Source organism: Salvelinus alpinus, chromosome 2 (assembly GCF_045679555.1).
Source record: "Salvelinus alpinus chromosome 2, SLU_Salpinus.1, whole genome shotgun sequence".
NCBI classification, from domain to species: domain Eukaryota; kingdom Metazoa; phylum Chordata; class Actinopteri; order Salmoniformes; family Salmonidae; genus Salvelinus; species Salvelinus alpinus.
The window spans coordinates 21,562,782-21,580,482 of NC_092087.1; the positions used below are offsets into that span (position 1 = coordinate 21,562,782).

The 17,701-nt window shown below is 41.3% G+C and overlaps 2 protein-coding genes across 2 annotated transcripts; both read left to right on the forward strand.

The window, feature by feature from the left end:
* The first annotated feature begins 778 nt into the window (after positions 1-778).
* LOC139556339 (class E basic helix-loop-helix protein 40-like) lies at positions 779-4,603 on the forward strand. Its single transcript, XM_071370194.1, has 5 exons — positions 779-1,222; positions 1,361-1,424; positions 1,561-1,668; positions 2,126-2,237; positions 2,468-4,603. The coding sequence occupies exons 1-5, from the start codon at positions 1,146-1,148 to the stop codon at positions 3,301-3,303; spliced, it is 1,197 nt and encodes a 398-aa protein (XP_071226295.1). The 5' UTR covers positions 779-1,145; the 3' UTR covers positions 3,304-4,603.
* A 2,259-nt stretch (positions 4,604-6,862) lies between these two features.
* LOC139556344 (ADP-ribosylation factor-like protein 8B-A) lies at positions 6,863-17,124 on the forward strand. The gene is made up of 7 exons (XM_071370204.1): positions 6,863-7,174; positions 12,485-12,565; positions 12,699-12,772; positions 14,254-14,347; positions 14,930-14,997; positions 15,490-15,560; positions 15,775-17,124. The coding sequence occupies exons 1-7, from the start codon at positions 7,052-7,054 to the stop codon at positions 15,813-15,815; spliced, it is 552 nt and encodes a 183-aa protein (XP_071226305.1). The 5' UTR covers positions 6,863-7,051; the 3' UTR covers positions 15,816-17,124.
* The last annotated feature ends 577 nt before the right edge of the window (positions 17,125-17,701 follow it).

A 17,701-nucleotide genomic window follows, 5' to 3' on the forward strand; every position in this document is an offset into this window, starting at 1 on the left:
TGAGTTTAGTTCAACTGTGGAATACCCCATCACAACCCAACCGATAAGCTTGTTTTACTCCAATGTTTGTAAACAATGTAAATGTAAACAAACACTATATAGCCTCAAAACATGGTTAAAACTGTAATGTTATAATGGATGGTCAGTTCTTGCATTAATAGCTCTGTCTATGAATTTGAGATTGGTTACATTTCTCCAGCCCCATCCCTCGTTTTTTTTTTTTACCGTTGTTATTACTTCTACAAGTTGAATATGTGAGGCTACACGCGAATGAAAAGTTATATGTTCTTCCCTGCAAATTTTCTGTGGATATATTCTCAATTGTGATAAAATTAAGCCATAGAACCGGTAGCTTACCCTCTCTCCCCTATAAACCACTATTCTGCATATGATTATAGAATAACAGGTATGTGATAATGCATCTATTGTATCTTAATTCTGACACTTCCTATAATAACTTTATATATGCCATGTCATTATTATGCATATGAAAGTTGTACATGGAACAGAAGCCGGAATGTAGAACATACAGTAATAACAAAGAGTAGTCTATAAGGCTAAGTGTGTAAGGAATTCTGCCCTACTTTCTATATAGTAAACATATACTTGCACGTTCTGCCTAGAGTTGTCTTATGTTCTCGTAGCATGGTGGTACACGGGACACAGCCTGCTAGAATAAGAGGGAGGGCCATTCTCGTGCAGATCCTCTTTAACTACAGAAATGGGTTGTACTCTAGATGGCTTGAAAGCACCGTCCGACACGTGAGGCTCATGTGACGGAGGTAGATCAGCTCTCCAACGGAGAGACGTGTCTAGTCACAGGGTTTATTTAACACGTAGACCAAACCACCCCTCTATCACACATTTACCCGGGAGTAGAGCATCTGAACTATTGCTGTGCTTGGATCTCAGAGTGACAACATCACATTGACAGTCTCTGCAAAGCAATAGCCTGATGAAATAATATTCTTTATAGAAAAAGTGTTCACTATTGAATAGAATAACATGACAATAATTTTAGCAATAAGAATAAACTACATTTTTTCTCAGATGACAATATTAGCTGAATATTGAAAGACAACTGAAGCCTAGTTTTAAGATTGAATTGTTTGGAGACCAATATTTGGATTTCATAAAGACGCAAAATGGAGAGGATTACAAGTGCGCAACCTCCTCCTTGTATGGCAAAACACCAGTCGCAGGAGATGGCAGACATGCAAGGGTAAGCCCCCAGAAACAGCTTACAATGTATGCATTTTAACACTGCAAAACAACATAGTATTCTTATGTAAATAATAATTTTTAAAAACAATATAAGCATGACTTCTTATCAATATTTTCTATTATTTTTGCCCTATAGAAAGGATTTCCCAAAGTACGTGTACAAACACCGAAAGGGAATGAAGCGCGTGGAAGACAGTAAGGTATGCTTATGTTCTTTACTTATTAAAACATTTTGTACATCTTAGATTTACTTTTGTCGGCAATTTATTATTTATTATACCCTATTGAATACATTTTACACATTGACTAACAAATGTACTTTTATTTCTCCCACAGGAGACATACAAGTTACCCCACCGATTGATTGAGAAGAAAAGACGTGACAGAATCAATGAATGCATTGCCCAACTGAAGGATTTATTGCCAGAACATCTCAAACTCACAGTGAGTACTAATTTAATGTGTAGCCTACTACTACTGACTGTGTAATAGGAATGCAAAAGCGCCACCTGGTTGTTCATGATTAATTTGTTTGTCCAAATCATGATTCCTTAATCCAAAAATGTTGCCTGTTATGACAAAGGCAACGTATTATTATAATTTTTTTCGTAATGTAAATAACTTGTTTATTATTATTACATCAACACTATTTCATATTATCCGATTGAAAAGTTTGGTTAATTGTAATAATTGAATTAACTGCCTACGCATATTGCCTCAAACCCTTTCAAAACAATTTACATAAACAATATGTTGATAAACTATGTCTTAAATGTACTGCATTGCGTTGGTGTGTGCAGATTGCCTGCCTCCCTACCCTGTGGCAGTTTGTCTTCTGTTCAGCTGCTAAAACTGTTATATAAGAAAGATCAACATGCTTATCAAGGTCTTCCTGTTTTAGACTCTAGGCCATTTGGAGAAAGCTGTGGTGTTGGAACTCACCCTGAAGCATGTGAAAGCCCTGAGCACTCTCCTGGAACAGCAGCAGCAGAAAATCATTGCATTGCAAATCAGTAAGTTTGATACCTTGAGTTCATTTTATTATGGGCTACACTCTTTTTCCCCGATCAATAGTATTACTTATTATTGACAGGCCATACCATCGAGACGATGCTGCTCAATCAAAGCTAAAATTGTATCTTTCCCATTAAGAAAGAAATAAAACAAGTAACCTTTTTCATTGCCAAAACTGTAGCATTATTAAATATGAACCTAATACCTGATATTACTTTGTTTCTCTCAGGTGATCAGAGAAGTGTCCGCTCAGAGAACAGTGAGGAGATGTTCCGCTCTGGCTTCCATGTCTGTGCTAAGGAGGTCCTCCAGTACCTGGCTAACCAGGGGAGCAGCAGAGACCACCTGACCCCCTCTGAAATGATCAGCCACCTCCACAAAGTAGCATCAGAGGTGCTCCAGGGTCCATTCAGCCCCCGGTCCGAAGAGCCCACCCACAAACCCATCGATAGCATGGAGAAGCCTGCTGGTCAGATGCCTAAGGGCAAGGAGGGTCACCACAAGAACTTTGTGTCTGTCATTCAAAGGACATACCCCCACGGACATGGAGAGCAGAGTGGCAATGACACAGACACTGACAGCGGCTATGGAGGGGAACACGAGAAACGGGACCTCAAGGCCCAACGCTCAAGCTACTACGGCAAGGAGGGGGAGCTCAAATATGCTCTGGCTGAGAGGATGGCAGGAGGTGGCGTCAAGCAGGAGGGTGCCGAGCCCCAGGCCAAGAGGTTAAAAGCTGACTACTCAGAGGACGAGTCTTCCTCTGGGCAGGTGGTTAGCAGCCATCACAGCTACATGAGCTTCTCCCAACACCAGACCCCCCTCTGCGTGCCCTTCTACCTCATCCCCCAAGCAGCTGCATCGTGGCCCATGATCGAGAAGTGCTGGTTCCCAGGGGGCATGCCCTTTTTGTACCCGGGCATGAATGTCTCAGCAGCCAGCTTGTCTCCAGAGAAAATACCTCAAAATTTAGTAATGTCTCCCAGGGCAGGTTCCCCGACACTCTACCAAGCACCCATGGACTCACCAACCCTCCTCCAAGCTTTAAAACAAGCCCCCCCATGAACTTGGAATCCAAAAACTGATACACTTTTGTGTTTGCACCCTGCTCTATGAATGTTTGGGGTTGAACGGATCGCCTGCTGGAAGGCGTCTAGGTTAGCAAGGACAAACACGAGAGCACCAGTTTGTCTCCCTCAGCAACAGCAGCCCACACTCTCCCTTTGAGAGCAAACAACAACTGTCACACACAAACCCGGTGGCCACAACCCTCCAAACCAGCCCACAGATCAACCTTGGAGCCAGTTAGCACTGAAGCTCTGACCCTATGGAGGCTCACAGATGACCTGTTGCAAGACTCTGAGTCACTGTGAAGAGCTGGTCAACACAAGGACATGACAAAAGTGGTTAAGAGAGGGACTTACTGTGGGGATGGCTTCCCTGCACTTGTGTTGAATGTCAGAGTTAAACCCTGACTTTGATGAGCAGACAGCACAGCCCCCAGCCATTCAGACCTGCCCTTTGCACACACACCGGTCTGTATTGAATGTAATAATTTAACAAAACCCCTGTAGATGCTGCTTGAGGTTCTATGTGATTTAGACGTGCGACCGGAGGATCCACATTTTCTGCATCTGTAACTGCTGAAACTGCAACGGACCCGCCTTTAGACCAGAACGCTACCAAATACGTCTCTGGTTTATGTTGACCAGGGTTGTCACAAAATCCATTGCTCCCTCTTCACCCACCAAGTGTACCCTACCTTGCAACTAAATGGACTCCACTGGATTTTATTCTTTAGAAAAAGTCCGGATGGTGTCACCGGACCTGATATGTGTCACTCATGTAAATAGAGGAGTGATGCATTCAGTTATGCATTTTAGTTTTGAGTTTGTAAGTCACTACCATTCGTGCAAGTAGTTCTTGTGAGGTAATGTCTTGTAATTATTTTGTTTATACTACTTGTACATCTCTATTTTTGATACATGACCTACAGAGTGTATTTGCATTGTAACTAGAGGGAGGGAATTTTAGATGGCCATTTTGCTGTTTGCCAAGAGAACGTGTACATAGCATTGTGCTAGACCTGATTTGCATCATGCTCATTATTCATTTCGGGTCTGGTCAATTTCTGGCCTGATCTTTTGCTTAAAGCAGACAAATTATGGCAGATGCCAAAATGTATTTGTATCAGTTATTGAGGCTGTGGCAAAGAGAGGAGAGTGAATGTAATGCTAGAGCAAAATGTTCGTTTTGTATAGGATGAGGTACTTGGGATTTTCATTTTGGGACATAACAGAAGGTTGCTTGTTGTACATATTTTGTCTATAAAGTATTGTTTACATAAAGTTTTTTTCTGTGGAAATAAGAGTTTGGGTCTGAATCTTGGTAGAACACTAGCATGTTGCACAGCAATGCAACCCAACCTTGCTTCTCATCATAACATCACATGCTTACATAACATTAACACTCACATAACCCAGGCAGCAGTCAGGGGCAGACTGGGACCAGAAATCAGCTCTGGCATTTCTAACACACCAGCCTATTTTTTTCCTAGAGGCCCCCACAACAGCCCATTTTTTCCCTCGAGGCCCCCATTATTAGACAGATAATTATCATTTTGTGCAACAACAAAACAATACAAGTTAGACAGGCCCACTGGGATAAAAATGGACCAGCATATCTGGCATTTGCCATTGTAGACCTAAATCAAGAAGACATGAAAAAAAAAAATAGAAGACTTGGATTTAAGCAGTTTGCTGTAGGTAACTATACATTTACAATATCATGTTCCACATGACACAAACAACTTTATAGGGATTCTATAACAGACTGATAGGATATTATAGTATGACTACCTGAGATTTTTGGAACTAGTGGATTGATTGATATAATCTTTTTTTGATTAGTCGTCATCATATTAAGGATAGCCTAGTCAAGCAACTGTAGGCTAATATTCAATAATATTTTGAGTGATTGTAAGTTTTATCAGTTAGAGGAAAAGTTCTGTGATAACGTTTTATATAGGCATATGCCTATTCATCAGAAAATAAGAACTAACCAACAGAACCAATATAGGCCTACCTGTTTTAGGCTTATAGCCTTTTTTTCTACAGCATGTGGGCCTATTCCTAAAGCAAAAAGATAGGTAGCATAACCCCAGAGAAGCATAACCTATCTTCCAGCACCAAACTGGACAAGATCAGGACAATGTGCATAACAAGTGCGATGGAGACATTATAGGCTGCTGTACTTGTTGAAGTCGAATTGCAGTTCCCATTGCTAATGCTGGTCAATCTGAATAGTGCAATAGGCTACCAGTTTATCATATCTGTTTACCTGTCCCACCGTTAATGCATTAACTGCATTTTCAGTGCAGTACAGTTGACTGTTAAAGAATACCAATGGAAGAGACAGCAATAATCTCAGACTGGCATAACGCATAGCCTATCTTCCAGCACCAAAATGGACAAATGTGCATAACAAGTGTGATGGATCTAGCTATATTAATGTATTCTTTATATTTTTTTAACATTAAAGGCTGCTAAAGGCTACTTGTAGTTGCATAGGCAGTGGAACCTTACAGCACACATAGTTAATTCATTGCAAATGCTGGTCAACCTGAATAGTGAAATAGGCTATCTGTTTAGCATATCATTAATGGCTGCCCCACCATAAAAGGACTGTAGGTCATGGTAAGCGCCACTGCGCTGTGAACATGAGGCACGTTTCTCCCAAGGATTTATATATATGCTCGATGACTGACGAGCGCTCTTTTAAACAATTTTTGGAAGCTATAGAAATGCATTTATTAATGTCTACATTTGTTTTTGCCATTTTTAATGCATAGTTTTATATTATATAATGTGAGCTAAACATATATTTTTTTAGAATAAAAATATATATACAAAAATAATCCAGTCCCTATAAGGGTTTTAAAATAATAGAAGCAAGTTACAAAAATAAAAATAATTGTGAAAAAGAATATACAAAAAAACAAATAGTACAAACAACAACAAAAAAGGTGAATAAGTGGCTATATTAAACTAGTATAGGCCTGAGTGCATATTGCCTAATAGGTATAGATGTAGGATCTTAGTTTGAGCTAGTCTCCTACAGAAAGAAAATAATCTTGCCGCAACAGGAATAGTGAGTTATTATGTGGATTATAGTTAATGGACATTTTTGTAGCAGTTGATACATTTTTCGGAAAGGAAAATCAAGTCTGATATTTCTAAGTGGAAATTGCAAACTTTAGAAGCCTTTTTAAATCTCAAATACACTAGAAAGTTATCCTGCAACAGTTGTATAGGACCAAATAAAATAATTGAAAAGTGGCAATACAATCTATAATAATTTAAATATAGAAATGTCAGGATTTATTTACCTTTATTTAATCAGGGAGTCACCATTGAGACGAGTCTCTTTATTACAAGGGAGCTCTGCATACACCATTTCATAAAATACATAAGAAGACAGTAGCCTATCCTCTGAGAATGAATAATTAAACGAGACGCTTAATCATGATCACAACAGTGACCCTTGAAGTCAGATTTTCTAAATCACAATACTAACTCGCCATCTTGCGGTGAAAAATAAGACCTACACGTAATGTTGATTGAGTCTCGAGACACAGCCGTCATGGTCATATGACAGCTGGTATGCTACTTCCTGTAGACATACTTTTGTTTGTCCGAACGGAACAGCTGTCTGGAGGCGGATAGAACCATATCATTAGGAATTAATAGGATCTCTATGACTAGAAGTTACTGGTCTTGCTGTATTACTTTTGTGTTCAGTGGCACTCATCAAGATGCTGGCGCTAATTAACAGACTTTTGGACTGGTTTAGGTCTCTCTTCTGGAAAGAAGAGATGGAGCTCACGTTAGTTGGACTTCAGTACTCCGGGAAAACCACCTTTGTCAATGTGATATCAGTAAGTATAAGGATTTAATTACCACACCACATTAATAAAAAATGCTCGTATTGACATGCTGGTGTTGGATAGGAAGAGACCACGAGCCGCTGGACTGTCTAGCCCAGCTAGCTAGTATGTAAGGAACCTGTGTGCTTAGTTAAGTTGGTTAGCTACCATCTGAGCTGATTCACTGTTTGCTAACATAATGCTATGCTAGCATAGCAGTATGTACAGGTGCTCTGCAGTGTCATCAGCTAGCTAGCTAGTAGTAAGTACCCGACTCAACACCACGATTTACGATGGAGTTGAGTGGCGACTACTGTGAGCGGACTGTAACTCCGACGTAAAATACAAGTACGTTTTATATATGTTTTTACAGATTTCTGCGCCCAAAGAATGTCGTGTGTAATTGGGCTATTTTTGTGCTGAAATCAGTAGTTTTCAATGTGACGTTGGTTGGAGTTCAGTTTAATCGGTTACAGTTATAACGTTAGTAGTTAGTAAGCAACATGACTGGCTAACTTTATCCATAAATAAGACTACTTTATCATGTAACTAACGTTAGCTATGTCACACATATTCTAAAGTCAAATCCGTTAATTAATTTATCCAACTCTCATGGCAACGCTGGAGTTAAAATATGTAACGTTAGCAAGCTGAGGGGCATTACCTTTTTTGTTTCTGGAGTCAGCTAATGTTGGCTAGTTAGTTAGCATGGCTAAAGCATAACAAACCGTTCATCTGTCTTTGTCATCACATTACATGGACAGTCAACATCACTCAAGTTGTAACGAAGTGTGACCATTTGAAATGATTAAACCCACAGTCCTTTGCTTTGGCCTAAACCACAAAGTAGCTAGCTAGCTATAGGCTAGGCCCTACTTCTGAGAGCTGAATCATGAGGCTAGCTAGCAATTTTTTTTACTCCAAACTGTACAATTCAACTTGAGTTTTTTTCTGGCAGCCTTCTGCTGTTATTACATCATCCAAGTGAGATGAAAAGAGTCAGGTTTAATTCATATCAAGGGGAGTGACTGCCTCCCTGCACTGATACAAGTCACATGGAAACATAACATCAACAGTTAGGCCTATAAGAATTGCACTGTTTACAGAACTCCGAGACCAGATTAACATCCTATCTAGGCTACCTGTAAAATGTCACTATTGTATTAAGTCACTGTTTAAAAGTGCACAATACATAGTACTTAAGGGTATTTCAGAACGTGGAGTTGGTTCACTTTCTCAGACCATGGCTCTGTTCAGTTGACCTACTGCTGATTAGGCTATATTTCCCTCTCCACAAGCCTAGCCTTATCAAATGTGTCCCAATATCCATATTTGCTCTTTGGCAATATACTTGTAGACAGGCAGGCATGTAGAATTCTGGGCCTGATTTGCCAAGTCATTAAAACATTTTTTTTTTTAACCTTTAAGAACAAATTCTTATTTTCAATGACGGCCTAGGAACAGTGGGTTAACTGCCTTGTTCAGGGGCAGAACGACAGATTTGTACCTTGTCAGCTCGGGGATTTGAACTTGCAACCTTTCGGTTACTAGCCCAACACTCTAAACACTAGGCTACCCTGCCGCCCCAAATTTAGAAGGACTAATAGTGTTGCACAAGGAAAGCAGGTCCTTTGTTTTCCCTAGTTGTTCCACAATGTTGGCTTTCTGCCCCATGCAGAAGCACACTTGGTACAGTTACTGTCCCCCAAAAGAAACTTAGCCAATTCATACACTATATATATACAAAAGTATGTGGACACCCCTTCAAATTAGTGGATTTGGCTATATCAGCCACACCTATTGCTGACGGGTGTATAAAATCAAGCACACCGCCATGCAATCTCCATAGACAAAAATTGGTAGTAGAACGGCCTTACTGAAGCGCTCAATGATTTTCAACAGTGCACCGTCATAGGATGCCTCCTTTCCAATAAGTCACTTTGTCAAATTTCTGCCCTGATAGAGCTGCCCTGGTCAAATGTAAGTGTTATTGTGAAGTGGAAACTTCTAAGAGCAACAACGGCTCAGCCGCGAAGTGGTAGGCCACACAAGCTCACAGAACGGGAGTGCTGAAGCACATAGTGTGTAAAAATCATCTGACCTTGGTTGCAACACTCACTACTGAGTTCCAAACTGCCTCTGGAAGCAACATCAGCACAATAACTGTTTTGTTGTGAGCTTCATGAAAAGGGTTCAGCTCGAGTGGTGTAAAGCTTGCCGACATTGGACTCTGGAGCAGTGGAAACGCGTTCTCTTGAGTGATGAATCACACCTCGCCATCTGGTGGTCGGACAGATGAATCTGGGTTTGGCGAATGCCAGGAGGATGCTACTTGCCCGACTGCATAGTTACAACTGTAAAGTTTGGTGGAGTAGGAATAATTGTCTGGCCCCTTAGTTTTAGTGAAGGGAAATCTAAAGCATACAATGACATTCTAGACGATTCTGTGCTTCCAACTTAGTGGCAACAGTTTGGGGAAGGCCCTTTCCTTTTTCAGCATGTCAATGCCGCTGTGCACAAAGTGAGGTCCATACAGAAAGGGTTTGTTGAGATCCGTGTGGAAGAACTTCACTGGCCTGCACAGAGCCCTGACCTTAACCCCAACCCCATCGGACACCTTTGAATCAATTGGAATGCCAACTGCGAGCCAGGCCTAATTGCCCAACATCAGTGCCCAACCTCACCTTACCAGAAGAAGGGCAGCTGTTATAGCAGCAAAGGCTGGACCTACTCCATGTTAATGCCCATGATTTTGGAATGAGATGTTCAATGAGCAGGTGTCCACATACTTTTAGTCATGTAGTGTGTGTGTGTCCATCACAGGTTGGTGGCACCTTAGTTGGGAAGGACAGGCTCGTGGTAATGACTGGAGCAGAAAGATTGGGATGGTGTCAAATGTATCAAACACATTATTATTATTATGAGCTGTCCTCTTCTCAGCAGCCTCCACATTATCAAATCACATTTATTTATAAAGCCCTTCTTACATCAGCTGATATCTCAAAGTGCTGTACAGAAACCCAGCCTAAAACCCCAAACAGCAAGCAATGCAGGTGAAGTACGGTGGCTAGGAAAAACTCCCTAGAAAGGCCAGAACCTAGGAAGAAACCTAGAGAGGAACCAGGCTATGAGGGGTGGCCAGTCCTCTTCTGGCTGTGCCGGGTGGAGATTATAACAGAAATGTTCATAGATGACCAGCAGGGTCAAATAATAATAATCACAGTGGTTGTCGAGGGTGCAACAGGTCAGCACCTCAGGAGTAAATGTCAGTTGGCTTTTCATAGCCGACCATTCAGAGTATCTCTACCGCTCCTGCTGTCTCTAGAGAGTTGAAAACCGCAGGTCTGTGACAGGTAGCACGTCCGGTGAACAGGTCAGGGTTTCATAGCCGCAGGCAGAACAGTTGAAACTGGAGCAGCAGCACGGAGGTGGACTGGGGACAGCAAGGAGTCATCAGGCCAGGTAGTCCTAAGGCATGGTTCTAGCGCTCAGGTCCTCCGAGAGGGATAGAATTAGAGAGCATACTTAAATTCACACAGGACACCGGATAAGACAGGAGAAATACTCGATATAACAGACTGACCCTAGCCCCCCGACACATAAACTACTGCAGCATAAATACTGGAGGCTGAGACAGGAGGGGTCGGGAGACACTGTGGTCCCATCCGACGATACCCCCGGACAGGGCCAAACAGGCAGGATATAACCCCACCCACTTTGCCAAAGTACAGCCCCCACACCACTAGTGGGATATCTTCAACCACCAACTTACCATCCTGAGACAAGGCCGAGTATAACCCACAAAGATCTCCGCTACGGCACAACCCAAGGGGGGGCGCCAACCCGGACAGGAAGATCACGTCAGTGACTCAACACTCAAGTGACGCACCCCTCCTAGGGACGGCATGGAAGAGCACCAGTAAGCCAGTGACTCAGCCCCTGTTAGAGGCAGAGAATCCCAGTGGAGAGAGTAACAGACCCACAACCTGCTTAATTCATGACCCCAGATACCAAGACCATTTGAAGTCTAGGCATATGTATTGGCTTGACTTAAGAATGTCCTTTACAGTAATTGTTGGATACTCTAGTCTGAGTAAAGAGGATAATTACCAAAGAGGCTTTGCAATAGCAGATTGGAATAGTTTCCCCATGCTTGAATTCATCACAAGAATGCAGCACTTTTTCACTTAGTTGTGGTCAGGTGACCTGGACGTGGTCAGGAGCTGGACAAAGCTGCGCTGTCACCCACCCCGTAGTCAGCAGTACGACACCAGCCACACAACTCTAATGCAGTTTTTTTTTTATATTTTTGAAATCCCTCTGTCTGCCTTGCTACTCAAGTGTTTGTATAAAACTATACTGATGGCAATGGTGGCTGTCATTGGACTTTTGTTCTTCTAGAGCTCATTCCTACAGTCCCCTTTGGAGCAGACATGGAATACCCCTCTCGATCTGTTGGTGTTACATTTTTGCGAGATGGTGCTTGTGAACTCCCTCCTGCACTAAAAGGGAACTGTGAATGTGTGTCATTTGACCAGGTGGCCAGGAAGGCACCACAATAGAACCAGATGTTATAGGCCTCATTTGGGGGGAATTTGGTTGAACCTCAGTGTCACTTTCTTCCTGTTTTAGTTCTCACATCTGACAGTCCAAACCCTTCAGCAATTTTGATAAGCTAATGTGCCAGAATATTTTTGAAAATCAATGTTAAGTGTACTTTTATGTGTTCTAAAATGTTACATATTTTCAGTGTCTGTAATATTTGAAATTCTAAGAATAAGCTAATGTGCCAGAATATTTTTTTTATTACATTTTAAGTGTACTTTTGTGTGTTCTAAAATGTTACATATTTTCAGTGTCTGTAATATTTGAAATTCTAAGCATAGCCAAAGTTGTTTTGAGGGCATTTTGGAAAAATGGTCATGCAACTGACAATGACATTATATAGAGCATCCCAAAATTGTTGTAATCTTTTTAATTTCTTTCGCCTTATAATAGCCTCAATGTAGAGACAATATCGTAGAGACAATCATACCCCTTTACATCTCTGTGACCTTTAACTGACCATACCTACATTTTATGGAGTCTTTGATACCATAATCGGTAGTGAATTTTGTTGGCAAACGTCCTTCAAATGTTCCAGGCTCAAGCCTGGCCATCAACTATCCCCCAAATCTGCAATAATACATTTGGTATTTTTGAAATTGCTGCTCAATGTGTAGACAAATTTCTGTGTCTAGCTTTGTGTGCTAAATGTCCACATCGCCGATAAAGCATTCCTCATGTCCTAAGTTCACTTTTCCTTGTTTTGGTTTCTCACAGTCTGGTCAGTTTAGTGAAGACATGATTCCCACAGTCGGCTTCAACATGCGGAAGGTTACCAAAGGCAACGTGACGATTAAGGTAAAGGTTTGCCATTCAACTCTGCTCTAATTGCTGTCTGCTGTGCATCTCTCTGGGAACGGTAGGGAAAGAAGAGTGTCTGTGCAGTGTCCACATTGACCTACTGTCTGTCTGTATTGTGTCTACTGTGCAGATCTGGGACATAGGTGGACAGCCTCGCTTCAGAAGCATGTGGGAGAGGTACTGTCGAGGAGTCAATGCCATTGTGTAAGTATCTGGACCAGAGTAAGCCACCTTACGGCTCCACTCTAACCATAACATGCTACTCTGTATCAACGTTTGCTGTGGTCAGTGTGTGTCAATGCCAGGACTGTTTCCTCTCACCAATGTCTCTACCTGGTCTCATATGCCCTTGGCTCTGAAATGCAGGCTCCTACCCTCTCAAACTCTGTGGTTCCTGCCCTAATTTGAACCAAAAACACTTAGCGCTGCATAAAGATATGCTTTTTTATGGTCTACTTTAGCAATCACGCTGGGTTCAGGAGATGATATTGTTATCTTTTCAGGATGCATTTAGTTTAGTAGTCGGCCGTCTGACTGTTCTTCTCCACCATTTTCCTTGCTAGCAGCTGCAGCAATTGGAGATGGCATTTTCATGTTTTTCGTCAACTGTCTTTTTTTGTGCTTTTCTAAGTCATCAATCCATATGACTAATATCTTAGAGAAGTAGTTTTCAACAATATTTGCAAAATGGCATTGGATATTTATACTTAATAAAAATATAAACGCAACATGTAAAGTGTTTGTCCCGTGTTTCATGAGCTGAAATAAAAGATCCCAGAAATTTCCCATATGCACAAAAAGCTTATTTCTCTCAGATTTTGTACACATTTGTTTACATGCCTGTTAATTAGCATTTCTCCTTTGCCAAGATAATCCATCCCCCTGACAGGTGTAGCATATCAAGAAGCTTATTAAACACGATCATTACACAGGTGCACCTGGTGCTGGGGACAATAAAAGGTCACTCTAAAATGTGCAGTTTTGTCACACAATGCCAGAGATTTCCCAAGTTTTGAGGGAGCATGCAATTGACATGCTGACTGTAGGAATGTCCATTGAGATGTTGCCAGAGAATTTACATGTTGATTTTTCAACCATAAGCCGTTTTAGAGAATTTGGCAGTACGTCCAACCGGCCTCACAACCGCAGACCACGTGTCGCCATGCAAGCCCAGGGCCTCCAAATCGGCTTCTTCACCTGCGGGATCATCTGAGGCCAGCCATCAAGACAGCTGATGCAACTGAGGAGTATTTGTCTGTAATAAAGTCATTTTTTGGGGGGGGGAAATATTCTGATTGGGTTGGCCTGGCTCCCAGGTGGGTGGGCCTATGCTCTCCCAGGACCGCACATGGTTACGCCCCTGCCCAGTCATGTATCTTCCATAGAGTAGGGCCTAATTTATTTATTTCAATTGACTGATTTCTTTTATATGAACTGTAACTCAGTTGCATGTTGCGTTTATATTTTTGTTTAGTTAAAATATAGTCTAGTTGAAGCTACAGCCTCTTTTTCGCTGGAAGTCTGGATTCATTCCCTATGGCGATGCTGATCAGTGAGAAAATGCAATGCTACTGAATGCCTTTGAACTTTGAGTTTTATATATGTTTTTTACCCATTTGCATATGGATCTACTAGACTGAATGTTTTGAAAAACCGGCGTCTGAGCATTGTTTTTGTTTCTCCAGTTACATGGTGGATGCAGCAGACCGTGAGAAGGTAGAGGCCTCCAGGAACGAACTCCACAACCTGTTAGACAAGCCTCAGCTACAAGGCATCCCTGTAAGTCAGTTATTCAGTCAAATCTAATGCTATATCAATCCAAATGAGTGGCCGGTCAGTGACACTTATCTTCCTTGAGTTCTTCAGACCCAATGTTCAGCACATCTTGGTTGACCTTGACCCATGCCATACATCACCTGGAGCGTCCAATGACTCCAATCAGATGCATTTGATCATCACTCCTAATTGGCAATTACGACCACTAATGGTTTAAGTTACTTAGGCTAAGTGGCATTGGAAGTGCTCAATTTTGTACCCAGCCAAGATTTTTTAATTAGATTTCAGTTTCCAGCCCAGCAGCTTGCCAACTGACAAGACAATGTTTGACATGCTGACTCTGTTGCCTTCCAGCTTGCCAAATAGGGGTTGTCTTTTTCCACCAACAGAGAAGGTTCTGTAATAGCAAAGAGGTAATGCAAAACGTATAGATTATCTGTCCAGAAAGTGTGATGTATCTGCAGTAACGGGGAAGGGCAGCCCAGTGGGATTGGCTCTGCTGAGAAATCTGAGTCACAGAGAGAGATGGTCATAAAGCCTGCTCTGTCTCCATACACCCACTGACCGCTCTTCTCTTCTCCTCAGGTTCTAGTGCTTGGTAACAAGAGAGATCTTCCCAGTGCGCTTGATGAGAAGCAACTCATCGAAAAGTTGTAAGATACTCTGTTTCTCCCTGTTCCCTGAATGATCAATTTGTCATATTGGTCAAAATGAGGACAGACATGTTAACCTATATATCCTTCATTTGTATGTGATCTTGACAGTGTAATCTTCCCAGGGGTAATGAAATGGCCATGACTCCAATAGGAATACCACATTTGAACTTTTTGTAGCCCATTTCTTGCTAACCATTTATCTTGAGTACGTTTTTTACGGATGGCTGGTTGATGCGAGGTTGAAGAAAGAAATACTCTGCCAGGTCCTTAAATGCCTTTTTATCTTGGCATGGTTTAGAAGGACTATTACTTACATACTCCACATCATTGGAAGGTGATAAAAGGACATTTACTGTATATTTAATTCACCTAGACACTTTTATCCTGTATACAATCAAGGTGTGTGTATGTGTACACAACAACAACAACAACAAAAAGCACCCCAAAAGTAGAAGAAACCAAAGCACTTACTGATTTAACTCTCTACAGGAATTTGTCAGCCATCCAGGACAGAGAAATCTGTTGTTACTCTGTTTCCTGCAAAGAGAAGGACAACATAGGTGAGTAGTAGTGTGAGGGAGGCAATTCACACAGCCACTACCAATGATCAGTTTTAGCATTTCTAATTCAATTAAGATGGAGTGCTGTGCTTATGCTCATTCTTTTAATGTTTTTGTCCCCTCTTTGTAATACATAGTGTCTTCTGTTTTGCAATAGTTTTGTGATTTTTAAATATCTCTGCAATGATGTGATAAAGTTTTATCCCATCTTCAGATATCACTCTGCAGTGGTTAATCCAGCATTCCAAGTCTTGAAGGAGCTGAGAGTGTAGGTCCAGCCTGCTTCTGTGAGTCCTCCTTGCTGCCTCTGTGAAGTGGTTCTCTACCGCCCTGTCTACTCTCAACCCACCACCACATTCTGCACCGTTTGTGTAGTCTTCAATTCACCACCACAACACCAACCACTGCTTAGTCTTTCAGTTGTCACAATACTGTGATGAAGGACAGGGGAGAGTACCTGCTCATCATACCTGTTGTCAGTGGAGAAGTTCTACGTGTTTGTGTCCATCCTTTGGTTTTAATGCTACTAACTGGGTTCAGGGAGTCTCATGACCTCCCAGCCCACTGGCATCATATCAGTTTGACTCTGTATTTAGGTGGTGGAATCCAGTCTCTTCATTCAGTATCTACTCCAGCTCAATGTCCCCATTTGGTGTCAATGTAATATTGTTTGATTGTAACTAAGGTTTTTGCCAAAACACGTCGCATGTGTGAATGCCTTTATATCCTGACACACTGTGATATATATATATATATAATGTACGTTAATTGATTTGCTGGTCAATGGACATATTTAATGATGTATTTTATGAAGTGGCTTACAGTTTACATGACAAATGGAAAGTAAGACTGTATGGAATGCTGTAGTCTGAGCTCAATCCTAAAAGGGGTCTGCAGAGTTTTAAGTGCCTTCTGCAAAATCTCTTTGATTTCTGGAGCAAATTAGCGTTCCATGCAAAAGATGATCATCACACCATACAGATATGCTGTACATAATGATCGTTTTGACTTTTGACCCACGTCATTTACTTAGTTGTCTCTGGACATGTTCATTCAACTCTGTAGAATCCCACGTTATTTAATGCACTTGTGTAAATATGCTTCAATAATGAAAAGTCATTGATGTAAATAGGATGAAATGTAGCTTGATTTGAAGGGGAAGCAGAAACACGGTAGTTCTCCACATTTTGTGAAAGTTGAAGAATAATAATGATACTTTTCAGATTCTAACTGCTTTTTGAGTGTCTGTCTCATTGGTTACTCTTGAATTTCAAGCCCACAGAGGGTCATATAAGGGTCATATAATTCAATTGATCAGAAACCCAGCCAGTGTTACTCATGGAGGAAGTTATGGCAGATGGTGTCACTCAATTCCTCACAATGACGATCAGTCTCCCTCATCTGTTGTCTGAGACAGTTTTACATGGATGCTTTGTCATCTCTAAGCTTTTGCTTGAATAATTATGTATTTTGTGAAGCCTTACTGATCCAAGGAAAATGCTGCAAGCCACAAGATGTCACCTGTCTTTGTTTCACATGTTATATTAAAGAGTCATTATCAGTTCTACAGTGAGTAGACAATTATTTCTTGAAATGTTCTCCAATTGTGACCTTATGACACGCTATAGATTTCAGAGTTCTTTTCTGAATAGAAAGGTCTTGGGCTGGCCGCCTAAATGTTTTATGGACACATTTTTTTTCTGTGTAAACACGACTAAAACTAGATACAAAGTATATATAAAAGATAATGGACCTATAGATTTTTTTAAAAAGTTCATCTTTGAGAACTAACAACATTTTGGGAATTGCAGGACATTTGCTTTAAAGTGGCAAGTTTTCTCTCTGCCCCATGGGAAGATGTGTAGAAATGCAGGAAATTTGCTTTAGAGGCCCTCAATGTCAGTTTGCTACTGTACATAGGGCAATGCCCCACCACCAGATTTTATTCTGTCCCTTGAAGACAGTAAATTGTTCACTGCACTCAAATGTGAAGTGCTTAAAATACTAAAATATCCCTGCTTTGCTGCTTGTACAGTACTAGCTATTCTGCACCTCATCTAGTTTGCTTGAGGATGTCCTCAGCATAGTACCTCACATTCTGTTTTGTATTGGGGCATCTCTCTTTGTATACTTGTAATGAT

Coding starts and splice junctions, on each gene's coding strand:
- LOC139556339 (XM_071370194.1), top strand. CDS start 1,146: ATGGAGAGGATTACAAGTGCGCAACCTCCTCCTTGTATGGCAAAACAC. Junction 1,425..1,560: donor AGCGCGTGGAAGACAGTAAG/GTATGCTTATGT, acceptor TTTCTCCCACAG/GAGACATACAAGTTACCCCA. Junction 2,238..2,467: donor AATCATTGCATTGCAAATCA/GTAAGTTTGATA, acceptor TGTTTCTCTCAG/GTGATCAGAGAAGTGTCCGC.
- LOC139556344 (XM_071370204.1), top strand. CDS start 7,052: ATGCTGGCGCTAATTAACAGACTTTTGGACTGGTTTAGGTCTCTCTTC. Junction 12,566..12,698: donor AAGGCAACGTGACGATTAAG/GTAAAGGTTTGC, acceptor TCTACTGTGCAG/ATCTGGGACATAGGTGGACA. Junction 14,348..14,929: donor CTCAGCTACAAGGCATCCCT/GTAAGTCAGTTA, acceptor TCTTCTCCTCAG/GTTCTAGTGCTTGGTAACAA.